Source organism: Schistocerca gregaria, chromosome 4 (genome assembly GCF_023897955.1).
Source record: "Schistocerca gregaria isolate iqSchGreg1 chromosome 4, iqSchGreg1.2, whole genome shotgun sequence".
Taxonomy (NCBI): Eukaryota; Metazoa; Arthropoda; class Insecta; order Orthoptera; family Acrididae; genus Schistocerca; species Schistocerca gregaria.
Window position 1 is genome coordinate 263,407,378 of NC_064923.1, and position 24,919 is coordinate 263,432,296.

General features: G+C 41.4%; 1 protein-coding gene across 1 annotated transcript in view; it reads left to right on the forward strand.

Moving 5' to 3' along the window:
• Window positions 1-369: 369 nt before the first annotated feature.
• Window positions 370-24,919, forward strand: part of LOC126267682 (facilitated trehalose transporter Tret1-like) — a 50,808-nt gene continuing 26,258 nt past the window's right edge. The window contains exons 1-4 of the mRNA XM_049972984.1: window positions 370-472; window positions 1,281-1,519; window positions 6,056-6,464; window positions 18,374-18,768. Coding sequence (XP_049828941.1) covers window positions 370-472; window positions 1,281-1,519; window positions 6,056-6,464; window positions 18,374-18,768 — 1,146 coding nt within the window. The remainder of the gene's footprint in view (window positions 473-1,280; window positions 1,520-6,055; window positions 6,465-18,373; window positions 18,769-24,919) is intronic.

A 24,919-nucleotide genomic window follows, 5' to 3' on the forward strand; every position in this document is an offset into this window, starting at 1 on the left:
TAACGAAATAAAGGTGAAAAGAGAGAAAGAGATAGAGGTGGAGATCAAATTTAGTGTGGTGCATAAATCGTACTAAAGATGAGACGAAATTTAATGATGAGGCGAGGTTTGAAATATTTTGTCCACACACGTGAGATAAAATTCAAGGTAGAAGACAGGGCAGTATTTAGAAATGTGATACATTATGCAGAGCGTATGCATGTGTGTGTGTGTGTGTGTGTGTGTGTGTGTGTGTGTGTGTGTGTGTGTGTGTGTGTGTGTGTGTGTGCAATTCAAAGGCAAATATCTTTCAACATAACGCTATTTTACATAAACATCTTTAACTTGGATGAATATTCAAGTGAAGATTGCAATAATCTTTTGGTAAGAATGTGTATCTCCAAACTTGGTGTCAGTTCAAATGAACCTTACATAATTTCACAGCTACATGTTGATTGGCTGCCATTGGCTGGAGAGAAGGAGGAGGAGAGGGGTAATGGGACAAGTGGGAGGGGATGGGGAAAAGGTAGAAGTACAAAGCACAAACAGGTTAGTTTTACCACTTTGAATTTTAAAATTTCCTATCATTTTACTTTTTTTTAAATTTCCCATCCCCGCGATATTGCATTTCCAATTTTCTCACCACTTGTATCTTGCATTTTTTTAAATTTCCAGCCACAGTCATGTTGCATTTTTTAATTTAGCACCAACACATCTTGGATTTTTTGTCAACTGCATTGTCAACTTGTGGGGAAACTTGAAAAACGCACCAAAGGCCCTTCGATCAGCGGTCTATTTTGTTAATTAAAAAAGTTTATTACGGTTCGAAACTTATAGTCAGCAGTAGAAAGAATGAGAGGTACAATTTTGTGCCACTGCTGCAGCAGTAATGACAATGGCTAATACTGGTCTGGCCATCATGTGACTGTTACATGATAGCTCTGTTGCACATGTACAATGTTTCTGGTTAAATATTTCTGATGGTGAAATACTGTTAACGAAGGTTGATTTCATACTGATTTAATTTAGTTAATATGGCTGATATTGCCTCTGAGGTTTTTAAAAATCACCTGTCGCTCTCATTAACATATTAGAATTGTTTAATACTTAAAAAAATAGGGAAACAATGTTGACATGCTGAAAAGTAATGCCTCCCAATGGTTCCCTAAAAGAGTGTGCCTGGTTTCCATTACCATCTTTCCCCAAATCGAGCTTGTGCACCATCTCTAATAATACCACCTTGAATGGGACATTGAACTCCTAACCTTCCTTGGAGGTGTGAAAGTGTGGTGTTTCGACAGCGTCGCTGACATGTGTGATGAGTGGCATGATCTCTGGCTGGGTGTCGCCCATCCTGCCGCGCCTCCAGGAGCCGGGGTCGTGGCTGCCACTGACGGCAGACGAGGCCTCCTGGATCGTCTTCTGCTCGAGTATCTCGTCCGTGCTGCCCATCGTAGGCGTGCCAATAATCGTCGACGTCGTCGGCCGCAAGGTGCTGCTCATCACGTCTGGGCTTCCGGTGTTCGCTTCCTGGCTTATGGTCTGTACTCAACTTAATGCCTTTCCTCGGCTGAGGTGCACAATGGCAGGAGTACATGTTTTAACAAGAATGTTCTTTGTGGAGTTTAATTGCACATAAAATTGTGCTGCAGAGGGATCTACTTAATAACAATTTAATTACTTTTCAGTTAATTCTGAATCGTTCTATTTTCAGTTCATTTTGCATCTTTCCATGTTATGAAGCGAAGAAACTTCTGCTGATTTTTTTTGGGAAGTTAAATTTTGCGTCATATATGTAACAGTACTGTAAGATAAAGACTTTCACATGTAATAACGCATGTATGATTCGTTTTACATAGATCGAAGAAAGCGTGGCATGTATTTTGTTGACAGATCACTATTGTTGACGTGCTAGAGCTCAGAACGAGATATCTTCCTTGTATCCCTCATGCTCCTTCTGATGCTTTTTGAAAACCGACTCGGATTTTAATGTCGTATCACATGAAAATTTCATGAGGGAAGTCATCTGAATCGAAATATTAAAATAGCAAGAATAGTAAGTACACTTTAATTTGACAAAGAAAATTAGCACCTTAGATAGTGTAACCTGGAGTCCCAAACACGTACGTAATCAGTCAGAAGCGTTGAAGTGCCACCAATAAGAAAAAAAATATGTATAAGCTGTATAGAAATGGTGTGACTCTCCTGTGTTTGGTTTAATAACAGAATGTTTAAATCCTGGAAGTATTATTGACAGTAATATTTTTCTCCTTTACATAATGTTGCTCTGATCAATCCACTGTAATGCCAAGGTGTTCGATTTATAATTTTCATAAAAACTGCCAATATGAATGATTGGAAGCAACAAAATGAACATAGTGAATCAGCTTTCTGCGCGACAGTTGCCAGTCCGTAGCACTCAAGGGCACTGCATGGTGGGTGAAGCAAATTCCTGTTAGAGTTTACAGCTGAAGCGACCACAAAGGTAACCTCATCACCGTGCAGCACTACTGCAGCAAAGAATTTGGTGCACCAATTATCTATTTTCCACCAGTTCAGAAGATCGAAATTTATCAAGTGGCAATTTGCACACGATAGAAAAACTTGAGAGGTGATGGAAAGAGAAGAGTTAAGGAGACTCCCTTCGAGATCAAACTGCAGACTGAAGATATAAGTCAGTTTATGAGATGTGGTCTATGATTCGTTTTAAAGTACAGAGACTACCAGAGACAGCACTTTCGGCCAGAGACCTGTCCTCATATTGCAGTGTTAATGTGCCACAGGAGTTTACATAGTAATTCTATAAATGTGCACAGTGATACCACGGAAGACCAGCTGACTTTCATTTAGCCCTATCTCATACAATTAAACTGCTGAATGATTTTCAGTGTCTGCTTCATGAACTCCATTCAGAAGGTAATGTAGTATGCTAAGCGTATATGGTGTGCCATTCAATGCTGCCTAACGTTTACCTCAGTTCCTTCATTCTGACATCCAAAAATTATTTGCCATTCGTTTGATGGGCTTGTGTGAAGAACGAAATACTGTTAAAGAAACACACACTTTCAAAAGCTGTCTCACATAGCAGAAGAATGGACAACTTATTTTAAAAAGGAATCCAGTTAGTGGGGCAAGATGGCAAAGATCTGTCTTTTCCAATACCGCAAAAATAATCAGTATTAACATAAGTACAGCTGAATCTTTATTTGCTTGCAGCTTGTAAATGGGAAAATAAAATATTGAATTCTATCCTCTATATTTATCTTCCTGTTCAAGTAAGTCAAGTCATCAAATACTTCTTTAGCCTAAAACAATTTGAAAATGTCGTTTGTTTCATGGCTTAAAATCTTTATTGTGGCGCAGAAGAAAAGTCGTAAAAAATATCTAATTTCTTTCGAAATGGTCACTGAGAGAGGGAAGAAGGTCTTTTATACTGTTGAAATAAAATGATGACGTTCTTCGAGCACTACTACAGCCTTTTTGTATCACTACTGTTATAATCCGACTTTAGTGTGGAACATGCGATCTGAACTGTTGAATAATACACGAAGTTCCATGTGGAAGAAAAATGGCAAGAGAAATCCACAGCGCAATATTAGGGATTACCAAGTACGGGGGTGCCAATAAGTCAGTAGCACTAAGGCCAATATGTTGCAGGAACAGACAAATAATTTCATTAGTTAGATTGCAGTCTAGTCTCCGTTACCTGAAACTTTGGCGACTTTCACAGAGCCACTGAATAACCATTAAATTGGCTACTAATCCAAAGAATAGAAAAAATGCACCTGACAACTATATTCATTTATGAAATAGAAAGCATGTGGGACACAAGTTGTTGAATAGACCGTGGTCAATATTCAGAGACATGACAGGAACGATCATTTGGGGCCAAAAATTTCATATGGACAACTGCCCTATTCCGAATTGTTTCTGAGACAGAACACACTTAATAAACACTGTTATTTATTTTTAGTAGTATTCAATACGTTGTCAGGTTTACTCATGTAAATGCATTACACTAAGTATAAATTGGAAAATACGTTTTTAACACATCCACCTGTAAGTATTATAATACATCTACATCTACATCCACACTCCGCAAGCCACCCAACGGTGTGTGGCGGTGGACACTTTACGTGCCACTGTCGTTACCTCCCTTTCCTGTTGCAGTCGCGTGTGGTTCGCGGGTAGAACGACTGCCGGAAAGCCTCCGTTCTCAATCAAATCTCTCTAATTTTACATTCGTGATCTCCAAGGTAGGTATAAGTAGGGGGAAGCAATATATTCGATACCTCATCCAGAAACGCACCCTCTCGAAACCTGGACAGCAAGCTACACCGCGATTCAGAGCGCCTCTCTTGCAGAGTCTGCCACTTGAGTTTGCTAAACATCTGCGTAGCTTACCAAATAACCCTGTGACGAAACGCGCCGCTCTTCTTTGGACTTTCTCTATCTCCTCTGTCAACCCGACCTGGTACGGATCCCACACTGATGAGCAATACCTAAGTATAGGTCGAACGAGTGGTTTGTAACCCACCTCCTTTGTTGATAGACTACATTTCCTAAGGATTCTCCCAACGAATCTCAATCTGGCACTCGTCTTACCAACAATTACTTTTATATGATCATTCCTCTTCAAATCGCTCCGTACGCATACTCCCAGAGATTTTATAGAAGTAGCTGTTACCAGTGTTTGTTCTGCTATCATATAATCATACAATAAAGGATCCTTCTTCCTATGTATTCGCAATACATTACATTTGTTTATGTTAAGGGTCATTTGCTACTCCCTGCACCAAGTGCCTATCCGCTGCAGATCTTCCTGCATTTCGCTGCACTTTTCTAATGCTGCAACTTCTCTGTATACTAGAGCGAAAAGCCGCATAGAACTTACGACACTATCTAGTATGTCATTTACATATATATTGTGAAAAGCAATTGTCCCATAACACTCCCCTGTGGCACGCCAGAGGTTACTTTAACGTCTGTAGACGTCTCTTCATTGAGAACAACATGCTGTGTCCTGTATGCTAAAAACTCTTCAATCCAGCCACACAGCAGGTCTGATATTCCGTAGGCTCTTACTTTGTTTATCAGGCTTGTTAGTACGCTGCTCCATTTCAACAAAATGTTGCAGTTCCTGTACAGGGTGTTGAGCAAAACGTTCAGATGGGTGAAGGGAACGTGGAAGAATGCCACGCAATGTGCTGAGAACACTCTACAACCAAAACTTTGATGTATCGGAAAGCGCCAATGAGGTTTTTCCACAGTAGTAGGACCAGTACCACAGCAGAACCCATAAATATTCACCAAATGTGCATATTCTTCTTTAGATTAGATGTGGGGCTTTTTAGCCAGCATGTGTACCAATACAGTTAACTGATGTTTTTCTCTGATACAAAAATGGTTCAAATGGCTCTGAGGACTATGGGACTTAATATCTAAGGTCATCAGTCCCCTAGAACTTAGAACTACTTAAACCTAACTAACCTAAGGACATCACACACATCCATGCCCGAGGCAGGATTCGAACCTGCGACCGTAGGGGTCGCGCGGTTCCAGACTGTAGCGCCGAGAACCGCTCGGCCACCCTGACCGGCTCTCTGATACACTCTCAGTCCCTCATACTACCCCCTCCTAACTGATCATGGACAACTGCTTGTTGAATGGGCTGGTTTACTGGTAGAAAGACATACTGAGCAATGTTTTTGAAACCGACAAGGTAGGTTTGGCTAGAATAAAACGGAGAAGAGGTTTGGTAAGATACATACGTGCACACTGCTAGCCCAAAAACAAATGTACACTACGTGTCTTCTTTCTAAGAAACCATTCGGATTAGGACATATGTCCATACACAGTATTCTACCCCAAGAAATCTTTCCTGTCGTATCCCTGAATCCTGCCAAGTCCTCCTGGGACATCCTGTATAAAAAGTTCTGGAAATGAAATTGTAAATTTTTAACAGAAAGACATCATCAGAGAGCTGTCACTTGGCTCACATGCAGCCTGGCAGCAATCTTTTTCCAATTTCGCTAAAGGTAGCCAGAAGTGACAGAAATGTGCTGTTGGCCGACAGGTGCTGTTCGCCGACTCAGCAGGCATGCTGATAGCATCGCGCCTGGTGGCTGGTCTGGGTATAGGTTCCTGTTTGTCCCTGGTAGCGATGTACGTAGCGGAGATTGCCGAGACCAAGATACGAGGTATGCTGGGCACCGTCTTCCAGTTCGCACTGAGTGCGGGCGGGCTCGCCTCCTACTGCATGGGGCCCTACATGTCCTACTCGGCCGTGGCCATCTTGTCCGCCGCCGTGCCCGTGATCTTCATGGTGGGCTTCCTCTGGATGCCCGAGTCGCCCTACTTCTTGGCGCTGCGTTCCAGGAACGAGGAAGCCGAGAGTGTCTTGAGGCGGTTGCGGGGTGCTGTGTCTGAGGAAGCCATCCAGGAGGAGCTCGACATTGTGCAGAAGTACGTCAAGGAGCAGCGAGGTGAGTGGCTGTAGATTACTTTGATCCATACGTTAGACAGCTGTGCTTATAACGGATATATCGCTTCTTAGTACATAATTATGTGATGCCATTGCCTGAATATACGACGGGGATTATTCAGAAAGTTAAGTTTTACACCCCATCAAAATGTGTTGTTTTTGAGTCTCTGATTCAAAGACTGGTTTGTAACAGTTCTTCAGGCTGGGCCATCCTGTGCAAGCCTCCTTTTCCCTGCTTAATTATTGCAACAGTCACAGTCACTCAAACCTATTTATTGTAGTCCATACTTGATCTCCCTATACAAATTTTATTCTCCGCGCCCCTCTCCCCACCCCCAAACACACACACTTATCTCGATTCCCGATCTGAGGATTCCTTGATGTCTCTGGATGTGTTCCATCAACTATCCATACATTTAATTCAAGATATGACACACATTTCTTTTCTCCCACATTCGATTTACTACCACGTCATTAGATATCTGGTCTATTCATATAGCTGTAGACTACCTTTTATGTGGTGCAGCCACAGCTATGAGTATTCATCTGGGGTATTAACAACAGCTTCAGCTGTATTTGGTCCTTTATTATTGTACCACTACTTATTTTGTGGCCCTTAAGTGACGTCTTCAGGTGACATATTGTGGTGAGCGTACTGTAAGACCTTCAGTACACACACCATCAGATTATTTGACTTGTCGCTCTAACGAAGTAGGCGAGTGTCAGCAATATGTCTCGTGGTCTTATCATGGCGTGTTTATCTCCTGCCGTTAGGTCAGACGATAGAAATGCCACGTGCACTCTTAGAGTAGCAGATTCACAGTGACCAACTTTAAACAGAACTTGATTAATTTTCACACACATTTATTAAAATAATAACAAGCATAAAAATTACTTAACTTGGTTCTGGATGCTATTTACAATTGACAGTCTGAAGTTCCTTTGGTATTGGTACGTTAATCTTATTCTCACATATATCTCTGATACTTGACAAAAGTGTCTATACATTTACCTTCATGGTTATGTACAGGAATATGGTAATCTTATTGGGCGCAGACTGAAACTTGACCATAGACTGGTACAGACAAATGTAGAACTCCTACAGACTGTTGCAGACAAATGCAGACTGACTAATTGGAGGTCTGTAACCACGTTATAATACCTCGCGCGTTCAGGTATCACTGCGCGAGTGTGATCCATGAGGAGAAAAGGTTCTACGTTAGCAGCAATCGTTACATATTAATACGTGGATCGGCGGAAGCAGAATTTGGTCTGTCTCTACGGCAGCGCCATCTCGTAGTGCGCAGATGGATGAGCGCTGTGCCTGAGCTGTTGTGCTTAGCAGGGCGCGCTCTAGTAGGAAAGTCGTGTATGCGCTGACTACGTGGAACTATGTACACAACACATATGATTAAAACATTAGAGCAGAGAAGCTCAGAATCTTTTTTCCCAATATTCATTGTCCGTCAAAACAAAACATCGCTACAAGATGGTATGTCATGGATTAAAGCTGCCAGATTCCAATACAGTGGGTGCAAATCGTACCATAGTGCTCACTTCTCCAATCTATATGGATCCACATACAGGGGACATGTCTGCGTGTTCTGTCATACTGACGACAAGAAAATAAACAGCTTGCCTGCAGACACCTCGCACATGCCCTGATGATCTGCGGGCTTGATCATATTCGAAGAAGTGATCACTATGGTACGATTTGTTTTGGACGCATCCATTATACTGAAACCTGGAAGTTTTTAATCCATGACATACCATCTTTTAGGGTGTCTTGTTTTGACAGACAACGAATCTTGGGAAAAAATATTCTGAGCTTTTCTGCTCTTATGTTTTAATCATATGTCACCTGAAGATGTGACTTTAGCGCCACGAAACCGGTAGTGGTACAGTAATAAAGAACCAAATACGGCTGAAGCGGTTATCAATACCCATGATATTCATCTAACCTTCCGCAATTTTCTGGACCATCACATTTCAAAAGCTTTGCTGGCATTTGGCTTCCATAATAAGCTACTCATCAGACATATATTTTCAGAAAACACTTTCTAACATGTACATTAGTAGTAGATATTAACAAATGTGTCTTTTTTCAGTAACGCTTTTGTTGCTCTCACAAGTCTGTATTTCATATCCTCTTAACTTTTTCAGTTATTAGTTATTTTGCTTCTAAAATAGCAGAACTGGTCAATTACTTTTCGTATCTCAGTTCCTAGCGCAGTTCCTTCAGTAGTGCATGATTTAATTTGATTACACTCCATGATCATCATTTCAGTTTTGTTGATGTCTACCTCATAACCTATGTTCAAGGCATTTCCCATTCAATTCAAGGGATAATTCAAATTATTTGCCATCTCTTGAACAATTATAATATCATTGCAAAGTCTAATCTTGTTTTACTTCTTCTTCCTCTCCAAATCTCACCTTAGTATTCTTTACGGCTTGCTCAGTAGAGAAAGTGAATAACATGGTTGATAAACTGAAAACCTGCACCATTCCTTTGCTACTAGTGTCTCTCTCTCTCACCCTCATCATGTCCTAATCGCACTCTGATTTCTGTATTTTATACTTCATCTCTTCGGAATTGGAAAGACTGTACTCCAGTCGACACCGTCAAAAGAAGTTTTGCTAAATTATTCTGTTATTCTATAGTTTGCCATCTCTTGCAGAATTATTATGCCTTCGAGAAACTGAATTCTTCTTACTCAAATTTAATTCCTAAGTTAATGAGTAACATGGAAGATTTGCTTCAAACCTGTCTCATTCCCATCATGTCCTAACTGCAGTCTGGTTTCTTTATTTTATACTTTATAACTTTACATTTTGAAAGACTGCATTACCAACAGTGTCAAAAGCAATTTTACTGTTATACAAAAACTATAAATATGAGTTAGCCCCTATTTTATCTATCTCCTCAGATAAATTATATGGCTTGTATTGCTTTACATGTTCCTACATTTCTCACGAATCCAAATTGCTTTTCCCCTGTATCGACCTCTACCACTTGTTCCATTCTTTTGTAGATAACTATTAGTATTGGCATTTAGGAACCATGACTATTAAGACTACACCTTTTAGCATTTGCGTTTGGTATTGGCATTATCACAATCTTCTTGAAGTCCACGGATGTTTCGCACGTCACATGTTTCCTACATACCCTGTGGAACAGTTTTGCCCTGGCTGCTTACACTGAGAATCTCAATAGTTATGAAGGAGTATTGTCTTTATATCCAACTGCGGTACGCTTATTTACATTAATTGTGTTTGCTAATTGTAAACAATCCAATTTAGTTTGGAATTGTTAATCAAAAATTAATAAAAGGATCTAGTATTCCAGCTGTGTAAATTTCATTGAAATTTATTGTGTCTGCTTTTATTTCCATAAAATTTATGTATTTTGTGAACTGATTATCTTCATCCATTAAAAAATTAATTGCTTTGCTAAAGAGACTGCCCAGAATACACTTCTCTATTCTGTTCTGGAGTGTTGCTGTAAGGTTGTGGTATCCTTACCTTATAGCACTGACGTAGGATGTCGAAAGAGTTCAAAAAAGGGTAACTTCTTTATTATTATCGCGAAATAGGGGAAAGATGACATGTGAGATGGGGTGTCAGTTATTGAAACAAAGGTGTTCTTTGTAACAGTGAGAACTTTCCAGGAAATTTCAATCACCAACTTCATTCTCCAAACGTGCAAATATTTTGTTTATTCCCACCTACATGTGGAGAAATCACAATCGTAATAAAATAAGAGAAATCAGAGATAAGGTCATTATAACAGTCATGCTGCTACAAGAAAGTTGGATGAGGAATACTCGTACTTTCTCGATGTAACTAATGGAATCAGGCAAGGTTGTATAATGTCACCTCATCGATGTAACATGTACGCGGAGTGTGTCACCGGAGGCGCACTGGATGACCGTGATGGTGGAATTTCAGCTTCTGTCAGGAAAATCTTTGCTTTCCAAGTAGTCAGGAAGTAATTAATGATCTTTTATCCAGAGTGAAGACTATCAGTTTAAATTTCTTTGCTTATAGTAAACTATTTTGATTCGCTACTTTCGAATTATTTGCAACAGTTGTCTAGCAATTGGTTAAAATTTTGGAGACGACAATGATGGGCCTCCAAAAAATGTTTATACATGAGCAAAAAAAAAATCGATCCATAGCTATGCACCAAAATGATGTCAGATGATATATCTGAGGATTTGTGTCCTACGATCCTTTTTAAAGAGCTGGAATAATCAGTTCCTTTTTCCAGTCACGAGAGATGTTCAGTTGTTACATCTCAAGAAAACTTTAACTGTAGAGTTCTTTAATATTTTCAGTTTCATAAATACGAACCCTTAAAATTATAAAGCAATGACGATTCTTTCTGCAGCTCAGGTAGGTCGTTTCCACTGCTCATGTGAGATATAACACGAACTTTATTGTAGTTATTTTATTACTGATTATCCCTCTTATCAACACAGGTGGGATGATGGGCTGTTAGTGGTACAAGGATCATGCTCTTCATCTAAGTTGGCGTTATAATACACCCAGTTGATGCAACGTACACTGCCTAGCAATAAAATTAACTACCCAGATGACATGGTCAGATGTCAATGTAACTTTGTACGCATGTGCACCATCAGTAGGTATGTAAATGATTAGAGTGCAGTTCTCTGTGTCAGGTAGAATGGCAACGAGTCTGGATTACTGTTGTTACTGTGTAGTATTGTTACCAGGCCCAATAGAGTACAAGGTGGTCCATTGATCGTAACCGGGCCAAATATCTCACGAAATAAGCGTCAAGCGAACCAACTACAAAGAACGAAACTCGTCTAGCTTGAGGGGGGAAACCAGATGGCGCTATGGTTGGCCCGATAGATGGCACTGCCATAGGTCAAACGGATATCAATTACGTTTTTTAAAATAGGAACCACCATTTTTATTACATATTCGTGTAGAACGTAAATAAATATGAATGTGTTAGTTGGACCACTTTATTCGCTTTGTGATAGATGGCGCTGTAATAGTCACAAACACATGGCTCACAATTTTAGACGAACAGTTGGTAACAGGTAGGTTTTTTAAATTACAATACAGAATATATAGGTACGTTTGAACATTTTATTTCGGTTGTTCCAATGTGATACATTTATCTTTGTGAACTTATCATGTCTGAGAACGCATGCTGTTACAGCGTGATTACCTTTAAATACCACTTTAATCCAATAAGTGCTCAAAATGATGTCCGTCAACCTGGCAATACGTGTAACGACATTCCTCTCAACAGCGAGTAGTTCGCCTTCTGTAATGTTTGCACATGCATTGACAATGCGCTGACGCATTTTGTCAGGCGTTGTCGGTGGATCACGATAGCAAATATCCTACAACTTTCCCCACAGAAAGAAATCCGGGGACGTCAGATCCGGTGAACGCGAGGGCCATGGTATGGTGCTTCTACGACCAATTCACCTGTCATGATATATGCTATTCAATACCGCTTCAACCACATGCGAGCTATGTCCCGGACATCCATCATGTTGGTAGTACTTCGCCATTCTGTCATGCAGTGAAACATCTTGTAGTAACATCGGTAGATCATTGCGTAGAAAATCACCATACATTGCACCATTTAGATTGTCATCGATAAAATGGGGGCCAATTATACCTCCTCCCATAATGCTGCACCATACATTAACCCGCCAAGGTCACTGATGTTCCACTTGTCGCAGCCATCGTGGATTTTCGTTGCCCAATAGTGCATATTATGCCGGTTTACATTACCGCTGTTGGTGAATGACGGTTCGTTGCTACATAGAACGCGTGCAAAAAATCTGTCATCGTCCCGTAATTTCTCTTGTGCCCAGTGGCAGAACTGTACACGACGTTCAAAGTCGTCGCCATGCAGCTCCTGGTGCATAAAAATGTGGTACGGTTGCAATCGAAGTTGACGTAGCATTCTCAACACTGAAGTTTTTGAGATTCCCGATTCTCGCGCAATTTGTCTGCCACTGATGTGCGGATTAGCGGCGACAGCAGCTAAAATACCTACTTGGGCATCATCATTTGCTGCGGGTCGTGGTTGACGTTTCACACGTGGCTGAACACTTCCTGTTTCTTTAAATAACGTAACTAACCGGCGAATGGTCCGGACACTTGGATGATGTCGTCCAGGATACCTAGCAGCATACATAGCACACGCCCGATGGGCATTTTGATCACAATAGCCATACATCAACACAATATCGACCTCTTCCGCAATTGGTGAACCGCCCATTTTAACACATGTAATGTATCACGAAGCAAATACCGTCCGCACTGGCGGAATGTTACGTGATATCACGTACTTATACTTTGTGACTATAACAACGCCATCAGTCACAAAGCGAAAAAAGTGGTCCAACTAAAACATTCATATTTCCTTGTGTACTACACGAATATGTAATAAATATGAGGGTTCCTATTAAAAAAAAAACGCATTTGATATCCGTTTGAGCTATGGCAGTGCCATCTAGCGGGCCATCCATAACGCCATCTGGCTTCTCCTTTCAAGCTAAACGAGTTTCGTTCTTCGTAGTTTTTTCGTTTGATGCTTATTTCGTGAGATATTTGGCCCGGTCACGATCAATGGACCACCCTGTATAAAGGGCGTGAACAGCGTCATGTGTTGAGTGATTAGTGTGAAGAACACGGACGTGCCACTTATATGGGACAGAATTACAATCACCTGATAAAGTTTGAAAGGGACCTCGTTGTGGTTCTCCATTTGGCAGGCTGTTCGAATCGTGCACTACCAAGATTTATGGGGAATTCGGATGTGACAGTGGCCTGATATTGAACAGCTTGAGAACATGAGGGCAGCAATACTCCACGTTAAGACTCTGGTCACCCACGCCTGACCACAACAAGGTAGGATGCTGTGCTGTTCACCAAGCACATGCTATTCACATCTATGTCTGTCATCTGAGAACAAGTAATCCAGGTCAAAGGGGGTGCAATGTCATACTGAAAAGTTAGCTCATTCTGCCAAGTTCTTCTGTAAGTCTGACTCGGTTTTATAATCACTGACGTAACTTCACAAAGACTTTAACCAGTGAAGTTTCATTTTGTTTTCTCTTCCCCTTCTGAGTGCTTCACTATTTTTGTCAGGCAGTGTAATTAAAACTTGTGAGGCATTTACACAGAATTTTAACATTATTGAAATATGTTGTTCTACATGGTACTAAAACATTAATGGCCATGTTTTCATTTGTTAGTTTACAAATCAAAATAAAATTGAGCAGAAAGGTAAAGATCTTAAAAAGGAGCTCCACATATTCACTTGAAATTGATAGACTTCCTGTCGGTAGGGACAGGAGAGGGAACATTAGACATATTGTAGTGCATAGAGTGTAAGTATAAAGCCAACTGGTTCAGTGGATTGCAACTCTTGAGATAATTGCAGATGGAGGTTGATGGCAGGAGACAGAAATGGAGTAGGGAACTAAGGTGTTTGATGATCTATGATACAAAGAGGAAAGTGGTAGGGAAGGATGGAGAGGGAGGTGTGTACCCTGATGTTAGTAGGGCATGGAGCGAAGAGAGCTGTTCGCATGAATAAGTATTGGTATGGTTTCCACTGTCTAAGAGAGGGGGCAGTTGAATTTTGAAATACGGCATACAGAGTGTGTACAGATGTAGAACTGGTAATATGTGCCAGTATAGGAGCGAAACGAAACCATAATTGGAAGTTATAGGGAACACAATGCAGTTGTTGGAGTCGAGATTGTGGATAGTACTCTGAGATATTCGATGTGACTGAGGGGGTAGGAATATGATAAGATGCAAAAGGATTCATGAGGTGGAAGATAAACAGATGCTACCTTCAACACAGGGTAATTGTTGTTCAAGGATTTGGAAGGAATGATGGAACTTTGGCGGAGCAGATATCCAGGCAATTTTGTCAAGGAACAAGATTGGTGATATCTAGGTTTAGTAGACACAGAGGATCGTGAAAGGGAAGGGATGCAGTCATAATGATCTGTCAGTTAGCAATTGTAGCCTGTTATGGTCCTTCTGTTGGATGTTTAAGAGACAGGATTTTCATGTTAGTTTATGGTGTAGTGTTAGTTTGAAGTTTTTAGTATGTTAATTAATAAAATAGGCAGTCATAATTTTTTACGTAGAAATCATCTACATCTACGTCTACATCTACATAGATACTACGCAAGCTACCGTACGGTGCGTGGCGGAGTGTACCCTCTACCACTCTTTGTCATTTCCTTCCTTGTTCCATCGCAAATAGAGTGAGGGAAAAACGACTGTCTGCACATCTCTGTATGAGTCCTAATTTCTCGTATATTCTCTTCGTGGTCCTTACGCACTAAGTATATTGGTGGCAGTAAAATCGTTCGGCAGTCTGCCTGCTTCACATGCCCGTTTTCTAAATTTTCTCAATAGTGTTTCTCGAAAACAGAAGTTGTGAGTGGGATGTGCTATAATTATTACCTGGATTTTCGAAGGACAAATTTTGAGGAACCCTTGGATGTAACTTGATTAAGAGGGAGCTGGAGGAATTGTTAGGTTTTCTGTAATGTAGGGTTGATGACTAGGAAAGTGGTCTTATCAGATATAACTTATTTCCTTTTCGTTATTTCATTCCCTCGCACATCAGGCTGAGGCTGGGGTGCCAGAAAAAGTATTAATATATTTTGGAGAGCTTCTGAAAGTTTTTAAACTGTGAAAGATATACGTAATATTGATTCCAATCCATTTTGACTCTCTGATGCAGCAACTGGTTGTGAATATTTTTGAACGAGAACGGCCTATGTTGCATAATTGTTTTTGATAATTATACCTACGCTTTTTAGCCTTGTAAGGCATCATTACATAATCTGATGATGCCTTACAGTTGTTATTAATAAAAATATTTCTACAACTGAGACTCTTTCCATTCAAAATTATATATATGTTCTATAAATTTATTAAAAATTATCTACCAAATGATAAAGCACTTCACCATACTGGACTGGAGACCTGGAAGTGAGTATAGGGTGAAGGGAATTCTTGGAGAGAGTGTGTTTTAAAAATGATGTGGGTTGGAAGGATTGGGGAGGGGGTCCCTGGTCTAAGTGTTGTAAAAGGAATTCGAAAAGTGGTGGAGAAGACGAAGAAATGGAGAAGAGTAGGAGTATTCTGTCAAAGTCAGAAGGATGGATAGATCTCTGGGTAAATTTTACAGCATGGTAGGGATAAACAATTAAATTTTTGTGGGTAGAAGACGTGGAGAGAGTGAAGATGTAAAGTTGAGGAAATGTGTTGGTACAATAGAGTTCGATGGTTAGTAAACGAGAATGAAATGACAGAGTTTCTGGTATGAAGTTTGGAGTAAATGGGGTAAACCTGAAGGCATTCAGTGTGGGAGAGGAGAGAGGGGAATAAGCCCATATAGAATCGTAGTGAGGGATTGTAGATGTGTAAGGAGATGAGGTGGAGTGCATGGCATTGACGGTTTGAAAGGAATGGTAAAATTTATATACAGCAGAAATCCTTGTAACATTGGCTTACGAGAGGATGGGTTTCATTAAGGAGTATGTGGAGTATGTTGGAGGAATGCAGCCCTCATCTCCAACTATTTGGTTACTTTAATAGTATCAGTCCATTGCAGAATTCAAGTTGGATTTGTACAAGGTGTAATTCAGTTTGGGAGAGGAGGGACTGGAAATTAAGAATTTCATTTGGGATCACAGTGGGGATGGGGTGGTAGTAGAACAAGGAAAGTGAGAGCAGTGCATGGCATTTGATGATTTGGAGGGACTGGTGAGTTTATGTAGTTCGGAACTTCTTGTGACATTGACATAAGAGGGGTTAGTCTGATTAAGGTTTTCTGTGTGGAGTGTGGTGGTGGTGGTAAATATAGGAACCCCAGAGGTGTTCATTGTGGTAAAAGAGGAGAGACGAATAAGCCATTCAGCCATTTCAGTTGTTTCAGTAGTTAGTAGGATCTATATTAAATGCTTAAATGGTACACTCCTGTGTGGGAGAGGAGAGAGCGGAAATTAGAATGTTCATATAGAATTAAACTAGTGGATGTTACATGAGCAAGGAAGGCCACAAGCAGTGAACAGCATCTGAAGATTCAGAGGGATTGATAAAGTTTATGTATAGGAAGAATCCTTGTGATATTGGCACAGGAGAGGATTGGTTGCATTAAGGCTTTGCATGTGTTAAGGATAGTGTAGTATGCTGTCCCCATGTTCAGTCATTTAGCAGTTTTAGTACTCTCAGCTTACTATAGGATTTGTGTTGAGTGGTTAGTAGGTGTAGCTTGTATGTTCGTTTACATTTGAGGGTTAGTTCAAGGCATTTCAATGATTTTGCTAATGAGATATGATGATTGTAGATGGTGAGATAGAAGTCTTAGGGCGGTGTTTGGCATATATTTCGCACCGAAAGCGACAGTTCGTAGTGTTATGACCAACAGGAAGATGTCTCGATAACCTTTGTAACTACTGGCACCCTGAGATGTTTTGACCCTTCTGTAAGGATATTGTGGAGCTGCTTTCCCCATTGAACATGATTGCCGCCATTTAGAGTGCAGTGCCATCGCAATTTTTGATCTTGTTTACAGATTGGAATCGTTAGAGACTGTTAAAAATCATTTGAAGAAATCCGAACATGACCAGAAGCAGCAAATAATACTTACTCTTTTTCAGTCCTTTTGTTTTCCGCCCTCTTGTGGCATGACCACAGGGGAGTAGTGCAACATTAATAAGTGCATAATAAAACAGCAAAGGGTATCTCTAAGATCCTCCCTCGCCCATTACAAATGTTCCTGTCAGAAATTTCGATACCGGTTCACCCTTGCGAATACTCAAGCGTCTGATGGTTAGGCAACGCCTTCAGCACCCCTTGGGCGGAGTTGCTTTCAGTCACAAGGCAGAATTTGTATCGAATTTTGTGACAAGTACATTTACAACGTGCTCAACAAAGGTGCATGGTTGGCACATTGAGGGTGCTGCCAAACTGGGCGATGGACTCTTTCCATCTTATTCACGCACATGTTAATTTTGGACTTCCCCATGATTGCACAACAGGTGGGTGTGAAACAGGAGAGACAACAAATCTAAGTACACTTTGCTGTTTCAGATCACATCGAATGGTTACAACCTGTGCAAGCAAGCAAAAATGTCCATCGCACTGCACTCCAAAGGAGTGAGAACAGATTCAATGGAGATGCAGCTCCAAAATGTCCTTACAGAACGATTGCAACATCCGAGGAGGTCGGCAGTTTCGAAGGTAATGAAGAATGTCTTCTCATTGCTTATCACACTGCGAGGTGTCGTTTTAGACTATGAATGTGCGGAAATCAGCACCAGGGGCTTTGGGGGTCTCACTGACGCCCTTTATGCCACTCCCTGAGTCCTTTCACGGCCTAAAATTTTTTTCTCGGCCACCAAAAGAAAATCATGTGATTTCAAAGCTGATGTCATGGTTGTGAACTCCATTGGTGAGGCGTCAAAGTAAGGGGTGAAATGTGGATAAGATGAACTGTGACGACCTTCAGATGGATTTTGACATATACACAGTGTCTTTGGGGAGAATTCTGGTGAAATTTGCTGCCAAACATCATTAACCCACCTTACAGCTAACATGAACTTCTGAGCTGTGACCTTTTTCTGGTGTGAGTTGACACTTTGATGTTTGAACCATCGCCGAGCTCTAGGGTTGCGTCGCGGGGTGCCTCGCTTTTGCACCATTGCAGAGGGAGGTTGTAGGCACTTTTGAGGCAAATTTCAAACTTATGAATCACAATGGGAGATAATTGCAGTCTTTCGAGGAAGTGATCCTTTAACTTTGTTGAATAGAGAAATTTTGTGACAGCAGTGCAGCTGCAGAGGAGTGGGAGCTGACAGTGCATTGTTGGCTCAGAGGCCAGGCGGTCGCAACTGGAGCTGCTGCGCCAGCTGGTGCTTCGGCGTGGCAGCCGGCGTGCGCTGGTGGTGTGCGCGGTGTTGATCGCGACGCAGGTGTTCGCGGGGCTGTCTGTGCTGTTGGCCTACGCCACAGACATCTTCCGGCAGTCGGGCGTGGCGCTGGATGCAGATGTGTGCGCTATCATCGTGGCTGCAGTGCAGACGATGACCAGTGTTGCCACATCGCTGCTGGTAGACCGCGCTGGCCGCCGGCCGCTGATGCTGCTCTCACTCGCCGGATGCAGCGCCACCATGGCCGTGCTCGGCACCTGTTTCTACCTGAAGGACGTGCTGCGCACAGATCTCACCGCTGTGCAGTGGCTGCCCCTCGCCGCAACAGTCGCATTTCTCGTGAGTCCCTTCACAATACACACACATTGTGTTCCAAGGGCGTACTCAGCAACTGCCGTCCCTGGAACTAACAAAAAAAAAAAAAAAAAAAAAAAAAATGCTGCAAAAACCAAAAATGTTTCATCATACCCCTGACAAACTAATTGAATCAGTTCAGGTCCTGAGCATGCTCTTGCAGTACACCAGAATATCCTGCACCATGGCAGCATTGATTTGGTCTATGTTCGTCGAAGACATCGACAATGTTGCAGAAAATCAGGCCCGAGTTCATGCCATGATCCTCCACTTTTAGAGATATTTGAGAACATTCCATCACTCACGGCACATAATACCAGCTTATGATATACACAGGCCCATGTAAAAGAGGTATTAGATATATTTTTGTTAAATAATAACTTAATGCAATGTGTTTTCTCCTATGCATAGATATCTGACCACAGATTTCCACCTATCACGTACCGTTTTGTCGCAACATGGCTTGCTTTTAAACTAGAAAAACAGTAAAGGACACTTATTTCACTAAGTACGAACGCTTTATCATAGTTAAAGGTCCTGCTGTCATCAGGCTGAAGTTTGGTACAAACTCCATAATGCTTTACTACCCATGTTTAAAGAATAAAAACTAGCAACTGAAGGGGATTTATATTTTATAAATTAGTTCCTGAGTTGCAGATGTTCATCTGATCAAATATTTTGTTACTAGCCTTAGTCCTATTGGAGGTGGTGTACGATCGCCTTCCTCTGACGTCTGAACTGACTTATCCAGTTGCTTATAGGTGGACCTACATTAACATTCATAGCTGAGTTGTCAGCTCAGTCGACTGCCATGCACACGACCAACTTCGGTTTCCGATACTGCTAGGGATTGTTCCTTGACGGGAGAACTGGAACAGGAATGCGCTCAGCCTTGTGATGCCAATTGAGCAGCTTCTTGACCGAGTAGTAGCGGCTGCAGGTCATGAAAACTGAAAAACGGACAACATTTTGAAGAGCAGTGTGCTCTCCATACCACATACAATGTCGCCATTAGCAGGGGATGACATGGCAGTCGGTCAGTATCACTGGAACCCCATCTCCACCCCCAGTACCTGTGAAAGAAGTTTGCATTCCAACTTAAAGCTACTTCTGAATCGTAGTGGAACTCGATATTTTTCACACTAAGAACAATGCCAGATGAAAAACTGAAATGTGACAGATAATCATTCTAGGACTGGCCAGGTGCTGAAGCTGAGAGCCGGCGCTTTACCACTGAGTCGTTAAGCCCTTTTTTGAAGAGCAAACATGAAAATGGCTCTTTATTACACAGGCTATATATACCCTTCGATTATATTTACTTTATGACTTTTCTTCAGTCCTTCAACGCATTTTGTAGTACAGCTTTTTCTCTGATTAATTGTCTGTTGTACATACCGGTGAAGTGACAAACGGCAGCCTGTCATCATACTGGCATTCCACCGGCCCTGATACCGTCTTCCACCATTCTGACATCTTGGCGAAAGCGCTGACCAAGTTCCCCACTGACACCACCCAAATTATCAGTAAAAAAACAGGGTGAATCTTGAAGCCTACTTTTTCGAATCTTTTCAGGATATATCCCATTCTTCAAAGAAATTATTAATTGTAACAGCACACTAAAAACACATAATTAAAAATAAATAAAACTAATTTTGAACTACTGAGTGTTAACTAAAATAAATGGAGCTTGGACTGGTGTTCTTGTTTTCATGTTAGCATTTGGGACACTAAAAATCACAGTAAGACTCTTCCATTGAAAAGGTTTTTCCTGCTGGTCTGTGATATCAGATCAACTTTGTGACCGGATTCAAGACTTCTCAGCAGACAGAACACAACGTCGATATTAATAGGACAGATTGTCGGAGACCTTGGTAGTATTAGCCTGTGTTTTAGATGTTCAAAAAATGTTCCACTTCTAAAATGACCTCGTTTTTCGACTGGAAATGCATGTCACGCGATCGTTTCTTCATCTGAAGAGACTGGTTCTATAAGAGAGTCAGCGAACTGAAATACATGGGAGCGTTTTTTAAGGAGAACTCTTCATGCAAAGTGGAGATCACCGCCAAGATTCAAACAGGAAACATATCCTTCTAGAGTCAAACACAATTGCTTCGGTCCAGATGTCTCGCGAGACGGTTCAGTATTCGACTACACGAAACCTTGATCCACTTCGTTGTACCATATGCCCGTGAGACATGGAGTATCCAAAAAGCAGGACTTTCATAAATTTTTCGTATTTGAGAGAAAATGCTGCAAATGATATTTGGTCCGAAGTTGGATTCAAACATGAGTGAATGCGGGATTAGACGCAACGATGAGCTAGATGAAATGCACCCAGAAGCCAGTGTAGCAGGAATCAAATGAGTAGTAGTCTGGACAAATGATCCGGTAGCTTCTGTACTTCATCGCCTTTTCGAAACAAGTTATACAGATTCTCTTTCTTAGTTTGTAGTTTCGCGACGTTTTCTATCCATATTACGCAAATATCACACACCTGCTTTGAAGCCAGAGAGGAAACTATCCACTACAATGGATGAAACACAACTGTCTAAGAAAGAGGAGAGAGGAATGTGTCAGTGCAGCACCATACCTGGCATCTTGTTTACTAGATGAATACTTGTTTCACATCAGCTGGGTGATGATTTTAAATGACGTGGACTCGTTCACAAAATAAGCAACATATGAACCCAAACAGCATTTTATTTCCAAAGGCAGATACTAACTATTACAAGGAAACAGCTATGTTCGCTTCTTTCCTATACTTTTATGATTGTGTTTCTTGTATTCTATGCGCTATGGTCAGACGAAGACTTTTTGGTGCAACTGTAACGTGTTAGCACCACAGCGTGGCAGTCCCAAAAACATTCTGAAGCATCACCTTGCCTGATGATAGTTGGCTCTCTGCCTTTTTCAGCGATGGTGAATCCACATGCTTCCATTCCTTGCTGTGCTCCTTTGTTTCTGGGACATAGTGATACGCACTTAGCATTCACACAAGGTGATGAGGCTGTTAAGTCATCTGGAGTGGACTGGACTAGACTGTCTCAGCTGCAACATTTCAGCGAACTATTTTGATTCAGCTGGCTTTTTGAATACTGTAGGAAATCGACGAACCCAATCAGTGGTTACTTCGAACATCTTTAAAGTATGTTGCCGTATAGCCCAATCTGAAAATTTAACAATATGTTTCACTTTTCCACTATCGTCTTGATTGTGAAAGGTCAGTCTTCGAGTAATACGTCTTCGATCTCCCTTGGGATTCTTGGTTCTTCACAGAGAGAAGGTTAGCCATCTGAGTACAATAGAATCGTCTTCAGCATAGGTGCTGAAGACGATGTCACATGACTGTACATCATTCCCATATATTTCACAGAACTCAGCACGGATTTTTGCAGCTTTATTCCTTCAAGATGAAAAAAAGATTAGCATGTGCCACTCTGCTTCATCAATAGGCTGCACGATTTTTCTTTTGGCACATGTGATGTACATGTACAGACAAAAAAACGGTTCAAATGGCTCTGAGCACTATGGGACTTAACTTCTGAGGTCATCAGTCCGCTAGAACTTAGAACTACTTAAACATAACTAACCTAAGGACATCACACACATCCATGCCCGAGGCAGGATTCGAACCTGCGACCGTAGCGGTCGCGCGGCTCCAGACTGTAGCGCCTAGAACCGCTCGGCCACCCCGCCGGCATGTACAGACAAGCAAACTATTACATTTTCGGATAAATTGCACGATTTATTCAAGACAAAGAGCATCACAAATTGAGCAACTCAATAATGCATTGGGCTACCTCTTCCCCTTATGCAGTTATTTGGCTTGGCATTGATTGACAGCCTTGTTGGATGTCCTCCTGACGGATATCGTGACAAAGTCTATACAACTGGCGCTTTAGATCTTCAAAATCCTAAGCTGGTTGGAGGGCCCTGCCAATAATACTCCAAACATTCTCAAGTGGGGGAGAGATCCGGCAACATTTATGGGCAAGGTAGGCTTTGACAAGTACGAAGACAAACAGTAGGAACTCTCGCCATGTGCGGGTGGGCATTACCTTGGGGGTGGGGGAGAGGAGGGGGAGACCTACATGCCAATTGGGGAAAACCTGTGGCATCATCCAGTGGTGGGGATATGGGTGGGTTAATTAACTGATCAGTTAATCACTTTGATATTGAAATTAGTGTCAGAGCCCCATTACCCCTCTACTCTTGTCGTTATCCAAAGTCGTGGTCACATACTTGGGGTCTGCTTCCTGTCTAGTTATTTAACAGCCTAGTGTCGTTGTTTAAATAGCTAAAAGACACATAATAAATGACTATAGTTGTCATTTTTGTTTGTTTGCTAAAAAGATATTTGAAAGTAACTGATAATGAAGCCTCAAGAAGTAAATAGTGTTCATCATCATCATCATTTAAGACTGGTTATGCCTTTCAGCGTTCAGTCTGGAGCATAGCTCCCTTTATAAAATTCCTCCACGATCCCCTATTCAGTGCTAACATTGGTGCCTCTTCTGATGTTAAACCTACTACTTCAAAATCATTCTTAACCGAATCCAGGTACCTTCTCCTTGGTCTGCCCCGACTCCTCCTACCCTCTACTGCTGAACCCATGAGTCTCTTGGGTAACCTTGCTTCTCCTATGCGTGTAACATGACTCCACCATCTAAGCCTGTTCGCCCTGACTGCTACATCTATAGAATTCCATTTCCAGTTTTTCTTTGATTTCCTCATTGTGGACACCCTCCTGCCATTGTTCCCATCTACTAGTACCTGCAATCGTCCTAGCTACTTTCATATACGTAACCTCAACCTTCTTGATAAGGTAACCTGAATCCACCAAGCTCTCGCTCCCATACAACAAAGTTGGTCGAAGGATTGAACGGTGCACCAGATAACTTAGTCTTGGTACTGACTTCTTGCAGAAGAGAGTAGATCGTAGCTGAGCGCTCACTGCATTAGCTTTGCTACACCTCGCTTCCAGTTCTTTCACTATGTTGCCATCCTGTGAGAATATGCATCCTAAGTACTTGAAATCGTCCACCTGTTCTAACTTTGTTCCTCCTATTTGTCACTCAATCCGTTTATATTTCTTTCCCACTGACATTACTTTCGTTTTGGAGATGCTAATCTTCATATCATAGTCCATACATTTCTGATCTAGCTCTGAAATATTACTTTGCAAACTTTCAATCGAGTCTGCCATCACAACTAAGTCATCCGCATATGCAAGACTGCTTATTTTGTGTTCACGTATCTTAATCTCACCCAGCCATCCTATTGTTTTCAACATATGATCCATAAATAATATGAACAACAGTGGAGACAGGTTGCAGCCTTGTCTTACCCCTGAAAATACTCTGAACCATGAACTCAATTTACCGTCAACTCTAACTGCTGACTATCCATGTAAAGACCTTTAATTGCTTGCAAAAGTTTGCCTCCTATTCCATAATCTCGTAGAACACACAATAACTTCCTACTAGGAACCTGGTCATATGCCTTTTCTAGATCTATAAAGCATAGATACAATTCCCTGTTCCACTCATAACACTTCTCCATTATTTGCCGAAAGCTAAAGATCTGGTCCTGACAACCTCTAAGAGGCCTAAACCCACTCTGATTTTCATCCAGTTGGTCCTCAACTAATACTCGCACTTTTCTTTCAACAATACCTGAGAAGATTTTACCCACAACGCTGATTAAAGAGATACCTCTGTAGTTGTTACAATCTTTCCTGTTTCCATGTTTAAAGATTGGTGTGATTACTGCTTGTGTCCAGTCTGATGGAACCTGTCCCGACTCCCAGGCCATTTCAGTTATCCTGTGTACACATTTAAGACCTGACATTCCACTGTATTTGATGAGTTCCGACTTAATTTCATCCACCCCAGCTGCTTTATTGCACTGAAATCTATTGACCATTTTCTCCACTTCCTCAAATGTGATCCTATTTCCATCATCATTCCTATCCCATTCGACCTCTAAATCTGAAACATTACTGATAGTATTTTCATCTACATTGAGCAACTCTTCAAAATATTCCCTCCATCTGCCCAAGGAATCCACAGGATTCACCAGCAGTTTTCCTGACCTGTCCAAAATACTTGTCATTTCCTTCTTACCTCCCTTGCGA